An 18,415-nucleotide genomic window follows, 5' to 3' on the forward strand; every position below is an offset into this window, starting at 1 on the left:
GACATTCGTTAAAAACAAAAAAATACAAATTCTTACCAAATATTCTTTTTAGTTACTTTTATATATATATATATATATATAGAGAGAGAAACTTTAAAAATTTATTAAAAAGTATAAATGAATATATAGATACGAAATTAATTAACAGAATTATATTCAGTACTTTCGCATACTTTTTAAATGTTTCGATATCATAAACGCCTACGCAGGTTTCCCACAAAACGATAAAATGGTGTTATGAGTTAAAAATATATATAAATAACGTATATTTTAAATTGCTATTATAAGCTATTATGAATAAAATAAAATTATATGTATGTATACGTTAATTGTTATATTTACTTGAGAACTATAAACTCTTCACAGCTCATACCCCACACATTCAAGGTAAACACAATATTTTTTTTAAGAAATGAAATTTATAAAAAAAATTTATTTAAAAGTAATATACAATTTCTTGTTATTCTATAAATATGCCATTTTTTTAACATACGTTTTCTATTTCTCAGCACAGTACAAACATTTAGTTGGTACAAATTAATTAATATAAATAATCACCGCGACTTTGTGGACCAAAAATAAAATTTCGGTACTAAAGCCCAACTTACACTAAATTCTCACGATTCGGCTAATCTCACAGTACAATTATTGCTAAATATATTTACTATTCATTAAAATATATAATTATTGCGTATATAGACATTGGATGAAAAATGCTGGGGTTTGACACTTTAATCGCAATTTAATTGATGTCGACAAAGTCTAAACGGGAACGTTTTTTGCAACCGGATGGGGTGCTATTTGAGTTGGCATTTGCAGATAAGCCAGAGACGCTGCCTTCACTAGTAGCATGATCACGTTTCTTTGGCAGTGATTTCTTGTCCCATTGTTGCGTCAAGTAGCGTAACAGAACACAACGCTTGTCCATCACTATGCGCTGTTCCGTTGGTATGTCATCTGTTGGTAAATAGACGGATGGGCGTTTCTGTGATGTGCGAGGACCATGTTCTGTATTGTATAGGGAAAAGTTTTTCGGATCATGGGAAGGTAACCCTTTTAAAAACTCAGCGATGACCATTTCGCGAGTAGAAGGAGTGTTATTGCTATTGGCAGCCGTTTTGGAAGCTTATACGTTACAACTGTGGCTCAAAATTAAATTCGCCAAATAAATGACGATTTGTGCTGTTAAACAAAAAAAATTTAACTATCATTATAAATCATTATTTTAAAGTACGTTACCTTGTTCCAATAAGTGTTCACTATAAAATTTAGAAATATATATGTTTCTAGCTATGAAACCGCTTAATATATAAATAATTCAAGTATTTTACTTCTAAGAACAATATATTTCGTAAAAGTGTATAATTTACAGGTAATGTTTTCCAATCCAGTTGACGTTTATTGCATCGACAGTGTGGCAAAATGGACAAAATTTTTATTTACTGAATTAATACTATGTGCGTGAAGACAGTGTCGACGATAAGTCTAAAATGGAAATGAAACATTTTTTGCCGCATGAAAAATGCAGTACACTTTAATTACGGAACATTTATTATTTTATTAAAATTAATGTAGCAAAAAGGATTTTTAAGTAGAAAATTGAATTAATTTCCTATTTCCATCCAACTTTCATATGTAAATGATGCCCTTTGTATGTAAAATGAAAAATTAATATCAGCCCCAAAAGATGGGGTCACTAATTTATTAATAACTTTTAAACTACAGATGCCATTTCTTATATAGTTTATTTTAAAAAGGATAAAATTTCTTTTTATTTAATGTATAAATATATACAAGTTGTTAGGTTAACTTAGGAAAAGTACTGCGATGAAGGAAGAGATGTCATTTTCAAACACTAATTTATTAAAACTTTATTACTTAATCAAAAATTATGAAATAAAAAGCATGTAACAGTAAAAAATATATCTGTTTTTCTGAATATAATTAGTTTTTAGAAAATATGGAGCAAATTTTTTTTAAAAATAATAGAATAAAATTTTGTAAAAAAAAATTACATTACAAAATTAATTATAATTTTAAAAGCATACATTGTGACCGAAAAGTTTCCGGTCACAATGTACAAACGCAAAATTCTTAATCTTCATCAATATTTATTTTATCTCCTTCAAAATATGCTCCATTAGAAGCGATACACAAATGCCAACGTTTCTTCCAATCATCAAAACATTTTTTATTGGCGCTTTCCGGTATGGCTTTGAGTTCCCTCTGCGAATTCTGTTTTTCGTCTTCTATGGATTCAAAACGCGTTCCTCTGAGTGGTAATTTGAGTTTGGGAAACAGGAAAAAGTCACACGGTGCAAGATCAGGTGAATACGGTGGCTGTTTGATGGTATTTATTGAATGTTTGGCCTTAAAATCGTTGATAATGTTGGCTCGGTGCGAGGGAGCATTATCGTCATGAAAAATCCATGAATTATCCTTCCACAATTGAGGCCGTTTACGGCGGATAGCTCTCACGACCGATGCCTAGCTCTCGTGCTATCTCTCTAACACTCACATGAGGATTTTGGAACACGATTTCCTTTGCCTTTTCAATGTTTTCGTCGGTGGTAGAGGCCGAAGGTCGTCCAGAACGCGGCATGTCTTCGACGGTCGTACGACCGTCCTGAAAGGCTTTGTACCACTCATAAACTTGAGTTTTCGATAAAACTGATTACCCATAAGCCTTTTGTAGCATTCGCAACGATTCTGCACACGAAATTTCGTTCGAAACACAAAATTTGATGCAAACTCTTTGTTCAATATTTTTTTCCATTGTTTTTTCGCAACGCACTACTGAGGGGAACTGGTTTCAACAGCTGCCGTAAACGAACTGTCTGACAGATCGCGCTCATTTTTGGCATAGTAATTAAGGACAGTGCTGCCAAACTACATAAACTTAAAATATCGAAAAATATACAGCGCGCGAATTTTAAATGAGAACTTCCGAAAACCTTTCGGTCACAATGTAGATGCAATTGTGCAAATTAGCTTAATTGAAAGAGGAGACTTTAAGCTTGTATTTGATGTATTTATATTTATAACATATTTGATTAATTTAAAATTTATTGAGTGTCAAAGTTCAAAAATGTATGCTCTTTTAAAAAAGACGTTTTTCTTATAAAAAAACATATACCAGAAGTTGGAAAACTGTAAATATAGAAAAAACTTTTAATACAATATTCTAATAATCACAATTATTTGAAAAAATAGAAATAAGTCTAAGTTAATTAAATATATTCAAAAATTTTGTGCAAACTTTGTTAATAGATGGCATGCCATCTTGAATTAAATTCGCTGAAAAATTCAATAACTCATTAAAATGGCACTGCAACAACACAACGTACAGTTGAAGAGTTATTGGTAAGTCCATATAATTGCTAAAGAAAAGCTAACAGTGATTTTTTGTTAAGCTAGCTATATCTAAGAAATTATTAAAAAGAAAAAACTAGAATTTTTTCTAAGACGACTGATGTACCATATTATATATCTTGTTCGATTTACTAATTATATAAAATTAATTGAAATAGGCGCCAAAATGTGAATGCACAACAGTTGGAATTGCATTGATGATAAATTTAGTATATTAAATGTCGAAATGGCATTGAATTTTATTAAACTTACTGCACCTAAGATATTACTTAAATTACAAATAAAAAATTTTCTAAGACGATTGATGTACAATATTATATATCTTGTTCCATTCACAAATTATATAAAATTAATGGGAATAGGCGCTTACTTGTAAAGGCATAACAGTTGGAATTGCATTGATGATAAATTTGGGATATTAAATGTTAAAATATTTAGCGTTGAATTTTTATTATATTTGCTGCACCTGAGATATTATTTAAATAACAAACTAGAACTTTTTCTAAGACCATTGATCTATAATATAAACCTGGTTCTATTAATAAATAAAATTATACTGATTCAAATTAATAATCAAAATCTTATTTTATGTAATGATAAATTTTTCATAATTTAAAATAATATGTTTAATATTGGTTACCACAAAGTTAAACATTTTAAGTTATAATTAAAAATAAATTTTTTTAGTTTTTAGAAATAAGTTTAAAGAAAATCAAGAAAATGATTAACATTATAAATTCAAGAACATTTCTCATTCTAAATGAATAAACATCTGACAGGTTTACCAACAGCGCGTTACCGAATCTCAGAATGGTTACAGGCTCCTAGGGGATGTATGCAGATCTGAGGTCAGTTATTGGTTAATCTGATGAAGTGATAAACAATAATCCAGTCAAGGCGTAGAGAGGGATTATGAAGAAACCTTGCAGTTAATAGAGAGTAAAAGTGCTAAAGTGCACTGACTCAACTAGTCTAAATATATTAATATAAGAATATATGTTGATATAATGTGTAGGCAGCTATAAATAATTATAAGGATGAACTAATTATTAAATATCAAGATCAATTAATAATTCATTTTCATTTATTAGGGATTTTTTTTTTATAAATTTAAAGTAGGAGGAGCAGCTTTAATAATATATAATAATATTATTATATTATTATATAATATAATTCTAGAACAATAAAATTTAAAATTAATATCAAAAAAACGAAAATATTTTTTATGTCGGTACAACAAAAAACAAACTCAGGACGAGAATCGCTGGTCACAGACACGACATAAAGAGCAGAACAACTCCCGTTGACCAAAACCATACTCCAAATCTTGAAGAAATACAGATCATCAACAAAGAGCCTAATTATAGACGTAGGTTAATGCTTGAAATGTTACATATCATTGAAGTTCCGGACAATCAGAGACTAAACTACAAAAAAGGCACAGAGGGTCTTGCACAAATTTACAGGTCTCTGATTAACCATAGAGAAATTTAATATATATTTATAAGTATAAAAAAATTTTTAATTTATCCTCCATTGTTACCCATTTAAAAAATATTTTCGTTTTTTTGATTTTAATTTTAAATTTTATTGTTTTTTTCAAATTAATGTTTTACTTTTGTTTAAATAAATTTAAATGTTAAAAATGTCAAACATTGAAAGAGACAACAATGTTTGTCATTTTTGTTTTGAAAATATGTTTATATGTTCATTTACATATATTTAAATATGTAATTTCTTTATATACACTGAAGATGGTCTACGAATTAGACCGAAATATTTGTAATTAAAACAATTTTTGTGTAAAAATATAATAAATTAAACATTTACCACAGTTTAAAAAGTGTAATTTTTATATATTTTAAAAAACATTTTTATAAACTTATGTGTTGAATAAACGACCTAAGCCCGGTAAAAATATAAAAAACTAATTAAATGTCGGTCGTAATACCAATTTACTAATAATTCTAGAACTTAACAAAAATCATTATAAAGTTAATGATGGTATAAAATTTAATGATTTCTTATTGATGAATAAACCTCGGCTTCATAAAATAATAATATATATAATATATATATGTATATTTATTTATTTATATAATATAATATAATATATATATATATATATATATATATATAAAAATATAATAATATAATAACTGTTTGTACATATAATTAGGAATTATTTAGAAGAAGTTTGTAGAATTAATTATATTACACTATATAACCTTTGTAGATGTGTTTGGGTTAGATACATTTCACTCCCAACAAAAAGACGTATGTATTTTATAATTGAATATACCATAATCATAATGTACCTAATTCTATTCAACGCAATTTATTGTTATTATGTGCCAATGGCCAATTTATCGTTGCTCTAAAATTTATAAAATAGTGTGGTTATCAAAACAAGTACACATAAAAATAAAAACAATTAAAATATGATTTGAAACTGATTCGCCAAAATACAAAATTAAAATTATTTCAATAAATTTCAATGGGATAACATACTCTCCCTTTATCTTGATGAATGGGATTCCGATTCTTCCATCATGCCTCTATATAATCGTTGCTTTCGTCACTCATGTCGTCTACCTGTAACACCCCCGCGCCTGCGCAGTGACCCCACTCCTTCACTATCTTCCAATCAACCTAAAATATATACCCATGCTTTCTGGCTTAGATGAAACTAGCCTGCTAGGCATTAAGCCTATTTACTTTCTTCTTTCTCCCCCGTCTACTTGAATGAAGTTTCCATATTGCTATGGAAATCTTCTCTATTCATTCCTAAGAGGTGGTTTGAGTGGGTTCAAGTCTCACACTGGGGCTTTCGATGCTTTCCACCTACTGCACAAGAAAAAAAATAAAGTAGAAGTGATCTACTTAAAGCAAAAAAACTACCAAAACTTTCCTTTGTCTACTAAAGCCGCCATAAAAACAATTTCATAGACCTGTTCTGATCTTTCTTCCTTTAACAGAATTGTATTAATTTCTGTTCATATCATACTAACAAAATATATGGCATCAAGAAAATTCGGATGGTGTTGACCCTCTTGAGGGCTTACGCTGGAACGATGCTTTTGCATATGCCAAACTCGCTAGACAGTACGTCTACAAACTACACCTTACACTGTATGCTCTTAATATCTATAATCTCATTCTGCTCTCTAGGAATAGTTCCGCAGAATTGCCAACAATGTTTTAACTAGAGAGAACTGGATGAATTTTTAATACTCTACTCTATTACCTATCATTTATTCTAGTTGTGTCATTGTATTGTTCGCGTCACAGTTATTGCATAATTGCTATTATAATCTGATTAACTTGTTAACATGTGTATGCAGAAGATAATATGTATTGAATGACTACAATATAAGTAATAAGGTCACTTATTCATCTTTCTAACACTTCTCTAGCTAGTCCAAATGGTCTACACTATGTTATACTTAACGGTTTCTGTCGCTCTGTCTTAGTATAAACAAAAGGGACCATCGACATGCTAGTACTTCAGCAAATATTCTCGAAAACAACCATGTCAATTAATAAACTGTGTTTAGTTAGATTTTCTATATTGCGAACCTGTCTTGTAGTCCAAGTTGCAATTTATGGGTAAAACTTATGTATTCACTTGTCTTTTGTTGATATATTCCACCTCTGCTAACAGTGCACGTCTGTTTGAATCCGCACTTTATCCGTGCAGTTTGGCTCTTGTGTTCTGAAATTTTGCTGCGCTGCCGTCTATGAATTGTCTGCAGATCTATTGCTATACATCCTATAACCACGTTTATGGCTATTTTGGTTTTGTATTCGAAATATATAGCATATCTTTAAGCAGAATAATGTATATGCAACTGCAGTTACTCACTGGTGACTGTATGTAAACCGAACCCCCGTTAGAATTTTAAGAAAATAGTTAAAAGTATAAGGTATCTACATTTCTACATTGTTTTCAAGTAGTAGAGAAAACATAAACTCGTAATAAAACGCTCTCCATTCATCTTGTCTTGCCGGTGGAAGGAAAGAATAATGAACTTCAGTGTTCTCCATATCGCACGGATGAGATTGGAACGAACTTTTCAGTAAATCTATTTTAACCTACTATATCTTTTAAGGATTCTTCTATAGAACTTTTTTGTCCATAAGTTTTATGTTTTAAATACTTTGTCCTAATCGGACTTCTTAGTCCAGTTTTAATTATTTTGTTCCAACAATAATAAAAAAATTACACTGCAAGTTTGCATATCTACTTTATTGACTATTTGTGCGTGGTACATATTATATATATATTATATATACTCTAAAAATAATATTACTATTCATTGTTTTAATATATTTTTCGCTTTAAATTTCTAAATTAACATTTTTAAAACTTTAATAAAATATTTAAAAAATATTTTTAATACATTTCGTTTAATAGTAAATTGTAACAAATACAATAAGTTTCTAACAATTTTTTTCTTTTTTTTTTAATTTAACAAATCACATACATTACATTGACCAAACCAAATGATGACAGTTTCAGACTTCATAAAAGTTTCTCTCCAGGCACTTCTTTTACTGAATAATTTTTTTTAAGTGTACATTAGTTTTGCTTTAATAGTTGATTATATTTGCGTTATGTTACTGACTTTATTGTTTATTACATTTTAAAATTAATGTTCACCAACTTCACGTAATTCGCGATTACCCAGTGGCAATGGTGGGCGGAAATTATTGATGACCTTTCCGTTCAATTCATTGCAAGGGCAATCTTCCTTGACATCATAGCAATTGAGATCGCGCATTGCATCGAGTTGTTCGCGTGAAACCTCAATTGGTGTCTTGAAGACAATCCAAATAACGCATTCTGAGCAAGGTGGTGTGGTTAAGGAACCTTCATAAGTCCAATAGGTATTAGTAGTTGGTAGAAGCTTAGCTGGATCACAGCCATTGGGCAAAGTAACACGATCGCCTTTATGCACAACAAATGGCAATAAACTAGTTACTTTCTCCACTTCATCATGATGTCTGCCAGCCTAATATTCAAATAGAACATTTAGAACAGTTATTACAATTTCAAAGAGAAGGTTTTTGGTTAAACTTGCTTACGCACCTTTAAAAAGACACCTAATACTGCCAAACCATCTGGTGCAGCAGCTGCTTCACCAAATGTCTTGTATTTAGTTGTATTCCAATGCACCAAATGCAATTCACCAGCAAATGACTCCCCATCGACGGTATGCTCAGATCCCTTGTCATCAGTGCAACCCCAGTGACAATGGAATTGCTCTAATTTATAAATATTATTGCCTAAAGGACCACCAGTCAATTCAGAATCAGCACCATTAACGTCCACGCGCCAACAATAGCCTGTAAGCAATATATGCAATATCGTGTTAAGTGTTGAGTGATTTTCACTTTTTAGATTTATTCTCTTACCAGGATTATTAAGACTCTTCGTATCGGCAGGAACGTACTTCCATTTCAAAGCAGCTGCTTTTAAATCGCGACCTCTCTTGGCGCTTGAAGTGTTAATGTCAACAGGTGATTGACGATGTCCTGATGCTTGGGGAAATTCCTTAAACCAATGTGCTGGTCCTGAAATGGAAATAAAAGGAAATTAATTAATTGTTAAGTCATCTAGAATTCATATTCTAATAGATATTATAATACATTTAGAGATCTAGTGCAAAAAAATTTTCTAAATTCTAAATTCTAAATTCTTTGTGTTGATGACATTTAGTTCTTTTAAACATTTGCAATGAGAAAACTGACTAATTTAGTGAATAGTTTAAAAAGTTCTAGAAAAATAAAAATGGCTTAACCACCTTAGAATAAGATTCGTGCAATTTTAATCCAAGTTGGATTTAGTGTTCCTATATTGGAGAGATTTTATACCTGTCATGTTATCTAAATATAATAAATTGCTGTTGTTTTCATATCGCGTTCTAAAACATATAATATCATAGGTTCCACAGATTTTGATCACCTCCATGACTTTGCATGCCCTACTGTGCAAATGTGGTTGCTCAAAGAGCACAAGGCTCGAAATATATACAGATAATACCAAAAGGATATACACCGCTCATGGTAAGATACAAGATTCTTACTTACTTACTTACTACTGTTCTTCTCTCCTAAGTAGAGCATAAGGCTCCACTTAGATGCAGATAATAATAAAGAGTAGGAAGCGTAAATTCGTTCAAGTATCTTGAAAGTGTCATCACAAACAGAAGCGGTGCCAATGCGGATGTTTCAATACGCATACAAAAGGTAAAAAGGTGAGTGACTAAAAACCATTTGGAAATCCCGCCAACTCACAAAAGAACGAAGCTATGCATAGTTAATCCAAAGGCTAATGAAGTTTTATACAAAAAAGAAGTTTTCCACTCTAGGACTATTCAAAATAGATTAAAACCAAAATTCGAATATTTTTAAATAAAATTTTACAAATTTAATGGCCAAATCGTATCTACAATGAATTTTCTCGCATATACGAGAAAATTGTTGCAAATAAAAGTTAGATTCAAAAGAACAAGCAAAAATATTCTTCGCAGACTATAAAATGGAAACAGTTTGGCAGTAGTCCGCAGACAGCTAGGCACATTTTACGTAGAGCGCAGAAGAACGATTGAAAAAGAAAGCTCACAAATGCGCTGTACATGGGTCATTCTTTTACAAACCGGACGGATTTTGGGCAAAAAATGATCACCGATTCAGCTGAATTTTTTTATGAGCTCCTTTTATAAAATAAGCAGACCCGTATCTTGGGAAAAATTTCTGTAACCAAGGGAGATATGAATGCATGGAGTTTTGAGAATTGGCATTGTAGACAATGGCCATACCTCAGGCTATACAAGTAATAGAAATTTCAAATTTCTTGCACTTTAAAGATAATTGATTGAACTTTTAAGAAATTGTTAAACAATTAAGAATTTTTATTTTTAAGTACTAATATTAACCAATAAATTAAAAAAAAAATTTTTTTTAAATATATTCCCAGAATTTTCATTTTTTATTTAGATTCAGTTTTAAATTTTACTAAATATAAAGTTTCTATCATTTATGTAGCCTGAGATATTGCTATTTGAAAATGTTTCTACAATGCCGATTCTCCAAACCCTATGGGTTGATATTTCCTAGGAAAAAATTACAAAATTTTTTCCAGAGATACGTGTCTTCTTATTTTATGAATAAGAATGTGATGAGGTCAAAAAGGTGTTCGATTTAAAAGAAAAGAAACCCACATGCGCTAAACTGAGAAGAACCCAATAGAGTTAGATTCAAAAGAATCATTTCAGACCTATGCCGTAGCAGGGGAAGCGAATATACATAAAATCATTTTCTAACTTTGCTGAAAACAATTTTTTTTTAAAGTTTTAATTAACTAACTCATTCTAAAACCAGTGGAGTATGCAAGGAAATCTGTCTGTTCAAATCTGTCCTGGAATATTTCGTAGCATTTAACATTAAATATAATGCCTTTCTTTTTCATAAAAATATAAATATATTCATATAAACTCTGAGTTAATTTCTAAAAAATCCCCTAAGTGAATCTATGTTTACGCCTTTGTCTAATATAATGTTTTAGGTCTGCCATAATTTATTTAAACAATAAAACAGTTTATGCTCAATCAAAACAATTTATGATGAATTAAAATATCATAAACTATAGCACCGCTGTTGTATCTTTTATCTGCTTAATGAAATGCTGTCGTGTTTCTGTAAGCAACATTAACAGTTCGCGTTATCAATATTTACGCATTTCCACAGAGTAGCAAATTTAATTGAATAAAGTCGGTTATGTTAAGTGAAAAATTGTTCAAATAATTCAGTTCCACTGTGTACTTCTTTTTAAAGTACTAATAATATCAAAATTATGGTTTATTGTTTTTTCCTGACAATTTCATGCATATGTTTAAAGTATAATATTTTAAGAGCTAAACAAATCCAAAATTGGGTTACCTTGACTTGTTTGAAATAAATGCGATCGTCGAGATCCGTCGAGATCAGTCGAGTTTATAAGATAAAAGTTCAAATAAAAAGATATATGGAAACTGAAACTATATTTATACTATTCTTAGTCAAAAAACAAAAAATAAATAAATAAGATACATCTGGGACAATGCTAAACGCATTTGTTTATTTAATCAACTTATCACCACCTTCGCAGTATAAGAGTTATGGGATGAAGCATTGCTTGCTTCACTAAGTACTTGCGTATCTAATTGTAGAATCTTTAGCTGGATTTCTTTTGACTTTGACCCCTAAAAGTTTGTTAATCATTTTCTACATTATTATTAACTTATATTAAAAAAAATATATTTTAAACATATGATACGACAATGGTCTGGTGTCTGTGTGAAAAGATAGAAAATACCTCATAAATATTATCAATTGTTAATTTATTATTATATTATTATGATTTCGTTCTAATATAAACACAACAAGTAAAATTGTTAATAAAAAACTTTCAAAGTAATAGTAATCAAATTGCAGAAAAATATGCGAACAAAAAAGTCAAGTACGGCTTTGGATCAGTTGGTTAAGGTGCGCTGATTCTGAGCTTCACATTTGGCAGGACCCGAGTTCGATTCCTGGTACTTGCAGTCTCAAAAAATAATTATTTACGAATAATTAAATACAAGAATTATTTCCAAGACCACTGATGATGGGTATGTTTGGCAATACTCGAAACAGCTGTATGGTCAGCCAAAAATTCAATTAATTAAAATAATATAAAAAATAAATTTTTGTTGTTGTATTTCACTACTGTTCGAAAAAACCTCTTTATTATATCATTATTATATATATATACTAGATAACCCGACAAACGCTGTTTTGCCTTATAAATTATTTCTAGTTTCTAGATAAATTCTAGTGTAGACAAAAAGTAACTTACTTATTATAAGTGTGTAAGTATGTGGTATATGCATGAAATAGGCATGGAGCGCTATGAACGAAAAGGATAATAAAAATAACAAACGCCAAACAATATTATTTTTAAGTTATTATAGTTTATTTATTAAATTATTAATTTAAAATCAATAGATTTTATGATACCAAGTTCCCTGGCAACAACTGTTGTATCTTCAAATTTAAATTGTCTTGGATTGACTGTAAATAATAATAATGATAATGGGCCAGTAACATTAACCAACAACAGTCGAAGATAAAAGTACTCAGTGTGTCTTGGATTAACTATAAATAAGCGTTTGATTTAAATAAATTGAGACATGCATCAACTGGTGAAACTTGCTTGCGGGGCATCCATTTTTTTGTTTAAGGCCATGTGAAATAGCGTGGTACTTGTGAATAGAGTAATGTTTTTGCAAAGGCACCAAAATCATCCGTACTATTAAACAATTCAAAAAATGCAGTGAGTGCAGATTTAGGTGGATTTGTACCACGATCAATCACTGTCTCGTTCGTGAAAAATACACGCTGACCATTTTCAAGATGGACGGCTACCTGAACAGCTGCTGGATCCCGTTCATGAATTAGAAAGCCGAAGATACGCCAAGCAGCTTCATTGGAGGTGATGTACCGACCAATTTGGTAGAGCGTAATTTCACCGTTTTTGTTCATTGGAGGAGCATTTACATTAGTATTTTCTACTCTAAACACAGCCATACCACCGCCTTTATGGACATACTTATATATTTGATGCTCTTCACAGAACTGCAAAACTCAACATTAATATAAGCATTGTATGTCTTGCTTAGCAGAGGCGAATACGTTACCACCCGCCATTGTCCCCCATTATCGGGATTTCTTCGACGATATATTGGATATCCGTCGGTATTTGTTATAGTATCATTAGTGAAATCTTTAGAAAAATTTTTAGTACATTTTCCATCTGCCATGCAAGCCGAAGACGAAGAACGAAGTCGATGTAAATGCTCGATGTACTTGTTGGCGTAGTTACATAAAATATTAAGAAAAAAATTTTTCTTTTTCAAAAATATAAACAAAATTTATGTCAAAAAAATAAAAAATTTTTTGTTAAAGCAATAAGGATATTTTTGTTGGGTAGGGACTCCCTAATCACTTTAGCGGTATGAAAAATAGATAGTAGCCGATTCTCAGACCTACTGAATACACATATAAAATTTGGTAAAAATCGGTAAAGCCGTTTCGGAGGAGTACGGTAACTAACATATTCATAATGTTAATTTTATATATAAGATTAATTCTTATTAAATATCATAAAAATTATGAGGTAGTTCCAAATTGCACTTTTGCAAGTACTCAGTGCTCTGTTCTTCTTATTCTATAACTTACAATAAGGATGTAACGTGTTTTAATTTTGCAGATAGAGACGCGGATGAAGACGTAGTTGATAATGTGAAAAAGTTCAAATATGCAGAAGCAAATGAGGATACAGGACGCATAGGTACTATATAAATAGATTTTGTAAATTTCTGAGTAAACAGTGCTTGAATTACAACTTAAAAATTTTGTAATTGGATTATGGATTCATAAGTAATTATTTTTAAATAGTCAGTGTTGTTCGTAAAATTTTAAAATGAATTAATTCAATTCTGTTTAACTATATTTACTTTGATTGCACTTCTTAAAAAATTGATTGCATTTGATATAATATTTAATAACTGCTTGCATGTCTGTCCGTCCATGATAAGAGTTAACAATAACTTTTCTATATAAGAACTTTTCACAGAGCCCGCACAACCACACGCACCTACAAAACTTAATTAATCACATGAAGCATTGCGCGAAAAGTCTCCGCGAAGCCACCAGGTCTTTTCTTTACCTAGGTATTCTTCTTGGCTTACAAATTAATTGACTTTATCATAGCGACAGAAAAAAATTGATATCTTTTCGCAGCACTTGTACTAGAGGTGATATGACATGGAGTAATGCTAATAATAATAGCATGACAACAGATAATTGATTACCTATTTTGTGTTTATTAATATATTAATTAGTTTTTTGTTTAAGTTATTTGTCTTTTTTAAATGAATTTTTTTTTCTTTTTTTGTATTTTCACGATATTTTTGTCAGTCATGTTTTTTGATTTAATTATTATTATTATCAGAAATTATTTTTAAAACTCGATATCAAATTTTTCTGTTGTATATATGATGAATTAATGCCGAGTTAAGCTCCACTTTAAAGTGTCAATTGATATGCGAAAATAGCACTGAAGCGGTATCAAAATAATGGACGTATCCATGCTTAGGGGCGCTTAAGTCTTTCCGTCTTTCTGTCTGTTTGTCAGCTGAGTTTGTGGTGTTTGCAATTTCTTCACAATTCATTTTTTATTTTTTTTTATTTTATTTATTTTATTTATTTTAACAATTTGCACTTGCATATCACAAGCACTCAATCAATCGTCTCAATATGAGACAAGACAATGACCACTGCAGGCAGGGTGTGTACGAGTTGAGAGGGTTAAGGTCTTAATTATAAACTTTATATGTGGTCGAAGAAAATAAATGTTAATTATATAATTAAAAATTAAAATACAATAAAAATACCCACAGGTTTTTTTTTTTATTTATATTTTTATTTTTATTTTATTAATCAACAGGCAAATAAATTTTTGTAAATTTCCATGCAAGGTAAGAAAAATCTGTTGACACATCTATATAAATGTTATAAATGTTAAAAGTACAAAACAAAAATATAATTAATATTTATTAGTTGAGGGTCTCTAGATACTACAACAATATCTGAAATTGTTTATCTTATTTTGAATATTTGAACATTTGAATAAACACAACAACACACAAGCACATAGTCACATGACTACATATATGTCGCACGTGATTATTGGTTTACTATTGTATTACATTTTCTTTTTTATTTCATTTTTATTGTGTTATAAATTTTCATATTTAGTTATCGGATTATGTCGCAAACATGTAAATAAATACTTCTGTTCATAGTTCAGATACAAAGATACTTTGCTTGTGATACTTTACTCACATGTGAGCTTGTGATATCGTTTAGACAAACAAAAGAAAAAAATCAAAGGCCAGCACAGCAAACAAAAGCAGCAGAAACAGTGATTCAAAGTCAATAGATAAAATGGAAAGAAGAGAGCACGCAAATGCGTCAAGTTCTTTACCTTTCCCTGAAGATCGGATAGGCATAACATATTTTACTATTTTACTACTAACAAATATAAGTTGTGCGAATGGTCCACTTTCGACATAAATTAATATTGAGAGGAGTGTTAAATAGTTAACTAAACTAAAATCTACCAATATCTCAATACATTGTACTTTAATATATACTTTAATATATAGTGATGAATGCAGCAAATAATTTAAAAAAAAAATATGAAAATAATTTATATTTGGCTACGCCGAAGTTCGAATACCCTTCACTTACAAATTCAACAACTCACAAACAAAAGCAAGCTTCTTGCTAATTAAGTTCGAATTGAAATTAATTATTAAGATAGAGATAAAATCGTATTTTCTGCTCTAGAATCAAACACTTCAGTTTTTACTACATATAAATTTAGACCAATAGACGCAAATTATGATACCTTCTTTAATTTCAAAATTTGGATCAAGTGCATCAACATTAGAAAAAAGTGTTCTTTTCTTTTTCCACACAAACCACATTTAAACGAAATATGTCCCGAAAACTTCTTGCAATGCATGGAATTGAAACTATAATTCTTACAAATATCTTTAACGGACATTTTAGATCGACACACTTTCAAAAAATCAATATTTGGTCTAATATTTATAACAGAAGTCACAGCAATAAGAAGAAACCATCACACATCTTCTTCATTCCTTTCCAGCACATAATAACAAAAGTACGACAACGATTAAAAATAAAAAAAAAAAGATCGGGCTGTACAGATACATAGTTCAATTGATGTTTCAGCGATCATATTACCAGCAAAAAGTCAGACACATATACCAGCAATAATAATAATTTTTTTTTAAATAATTAAATACAAAAGTAGTAGATCGAAAATTAATGATACTCCGAAAAAAAAAATTAACAAATGTATTGGACCTACTACAAAACTCAACTAATGTGGCCGCATACGACTATTTCTATGGTACTTCAAAGTACCATAGATGCTTCGAGTCTATTGCGATTGTTAAAGAAAATTCGCTAAAGAAGTTGAAAGTTATACCTCAACTACGGCTAACAAAAAATATGTTGAGGATTGCGTGAGACCCCTCATGATTTGACATGGTTGCATTGTGCTTGAAGATGACAAAATTATTTTTGATTGATTGATAGCTTTTTTATGATTTGTGAAATAATTTCGTGTGCCTGTGGAATATAATAAATAGTATTGTTATACCAAAAATGAAAAAAGTATTTGCGGTTTAACGAAATTTTTTAAACACAATGAAGGAAACATCATAGAGACTATAAGATATATTTATTCTGAACAGCTCGACGAGCTGATTTCATTAAGTCCTATCCATCTGTCCATCTCTTTGTTTCAGTTCAAACTCATTCCTATGTTTCTGAACTATTCAAATGAAACTTTGCATTCGATAGTGGACCTTGAGCGATTGTTGGATTTACCAATATCGAACTACTATATTTTATAGCTATCATATACATTGAACAATCGGAAGTGAATTTTCTTTGTTTTTAAAAAAGATATTCAAATTTAAACAATGCAGTTATACTTATAAAAGAATATGTAAAAATCTTTGTTCATATCGGTTCGGGTTTAGATATTGCTATCGTATAAATTGTCGATTCATACACATATTTCTGTTAGAAAAACTTTTTTATTTTACTTTTACTTTTTTAAAGTATGTAATTTGTGTAATAAAGATTGGATTGATCAGTTTAGATTGAGATATATTATATAGTTCTTATCTGAACCGATGGTTTAGAGACATATTTTTTCAAAAAAACTTTTTTTAATACATCAATGTATTTATTTTAACTTAAAAATTCGCTATTATCTTATAGAAGACAAACGTGGTAAAAAGCATATTGAGCGGTGTACCTTCTGCTCAAAAAGTATCCGGAATTTGTTGTTTGTTAACTACTCTTTTAGTAATAGACCATTTTCAAAAATTTTTTTTATATGTTGGTACACCCTTTCTTGACATATGGTACAAATTTGAGCCCCACTGTCAATTAGTTTGTTTATAGCAGCTGTTAATGTGAGACTACCTCAAGTGCATTTAGCGATTTTTACTATGGAAAATTCTTGTTGTACGTGATTTTTTGACCAAACACGGCACCGCTGTCAACGCTCAGGCATCATATTCGCCAGATCTGGATCCGTGCGACTTTTTCCCGTTTCCGAAACTCAAATTGCCCTTTTGTGATAAGAGAATTCGCTGAAGAAACTAAAAGCCACACATGCCTACGAAAAGTGTATGGAAGATTGGGTTAAGCGTTGGCATATGTGTATCGCTTCAGAAGGAGCATATTTTGAAGGAGATAAAATAAATTTTAATAAAATTTAAATTTGTGTGTTTTATTCACAAAATCCGAGTACTTTTTGAGCAGAAGCTAGATTTAGTTATGATTGTTCTACAAACTGATACTTTAGATTCATCTTATTCTATGGGAATTTTTTTCATTTGTTTATATTTTTATTCAAATTTAAACTTTTTATGAATTTATGGGAAAACACAAATACTCTCTAACTTTAATAGCTATCAAAATGTAAGTATGAACAAAAATTTTATGGCAATTCTTATTACTATTATTATATATTATTATATATACTATTAATATATATAATACTATATATATTATATTATATTATTATATCATATGTATGCAATTATATTTGTAAATTTTAATATATATATCTTATTATATAAATGAGATCTCAATGTAGACTGTGTAAAGGGTTACTAAGTTTCGGCAAAACCAAAGCTAACATCTTTTTTTGCTTTTATATAAGTTTCTTTTAAACATTCATAAATAATTTCCTGACTAATTAATTACTGTTTGTTTAAGAATATTAAATTGATCCGCAATTTTTTTTTTTTGCACCTTAACCAAATAATTTAATAAACAAATGTAATTAGGCACGCAACAGTAGTAACACAAACGTTACTCTTTTGATTTAAATAAAGGTTGA

At 29.8% G+C, this 18,415-nt stretch overlaps 2 protein-coding genes across 2 annotated transcripts in view; both read right to left on the reverse strand.

The window, feature by feature from the left end:
* Positions 1-440: 440 nt before the first annotated feature.
* LOC119688911 (DET1- and DDB1-associated protein 1) lies at positions 441-1,414 on the reverse strand. Its single transcript, XM_038103580.1, has 2 exons — positions 1,240-1,414; positions 441-1,182 (listed from the first exon to the last, which is right to left on the reverse strand). The coding sequence occupies exon 2, from the start codon at positions 1,076-1,078 to the stop codon at positions 743-745; it is 336 nt and encodes a 111-aa protein (XP_037959508.1). The 5' UTR covers positions 1,079-1,182; positions 1,240-1,414; the 3' UTR covers positions 441-742.
* A 6,501-nt stretch (positions 1,415-7,915) lies between these two features.
* Positions 7,916-18,415, reverse strand: part of LOC119661833 (carbonic anhydrase) — a 36,186-nt gene continuing 25,686 nt past the window's right edge. Inside the window, exons 2-4 of the mRNA XM_038071335.1 lie at positions 8,791-8,949; positions 8,465-8,721; positions 7,916-8,387 (exon numbers count right to left, since the gene is read on the reverse strand). Of these exons, the coding sequence (XP_037927263.1) occupies positions 8,025-8,387; positions 8,465-8,721; positions 8,791-8,949 (779 nt within the window). The 3' untranslated portion in view covers positions 7,916-8,024. The remainder of the gene's footprint in view (positions 8,388-8,464; positions 8,722-8,790; positions 8,950-18,415) is intronic.

Source organism: Teleopsis dalmanni, chromosome X (assembly GCF_002237135.1).
Source record: "Teleopsis dalmanni isolate 2A chromosome X, ASM223713v2, whole genome shotgun sequence".
NCBI classification, from domain to species: domain Eukaryota; kingdom Metazoa; phylum Arthropoda; class Insecta; order Diptera; family Diopsidae; genus Teleopsis; species Teleopsis dalmanni.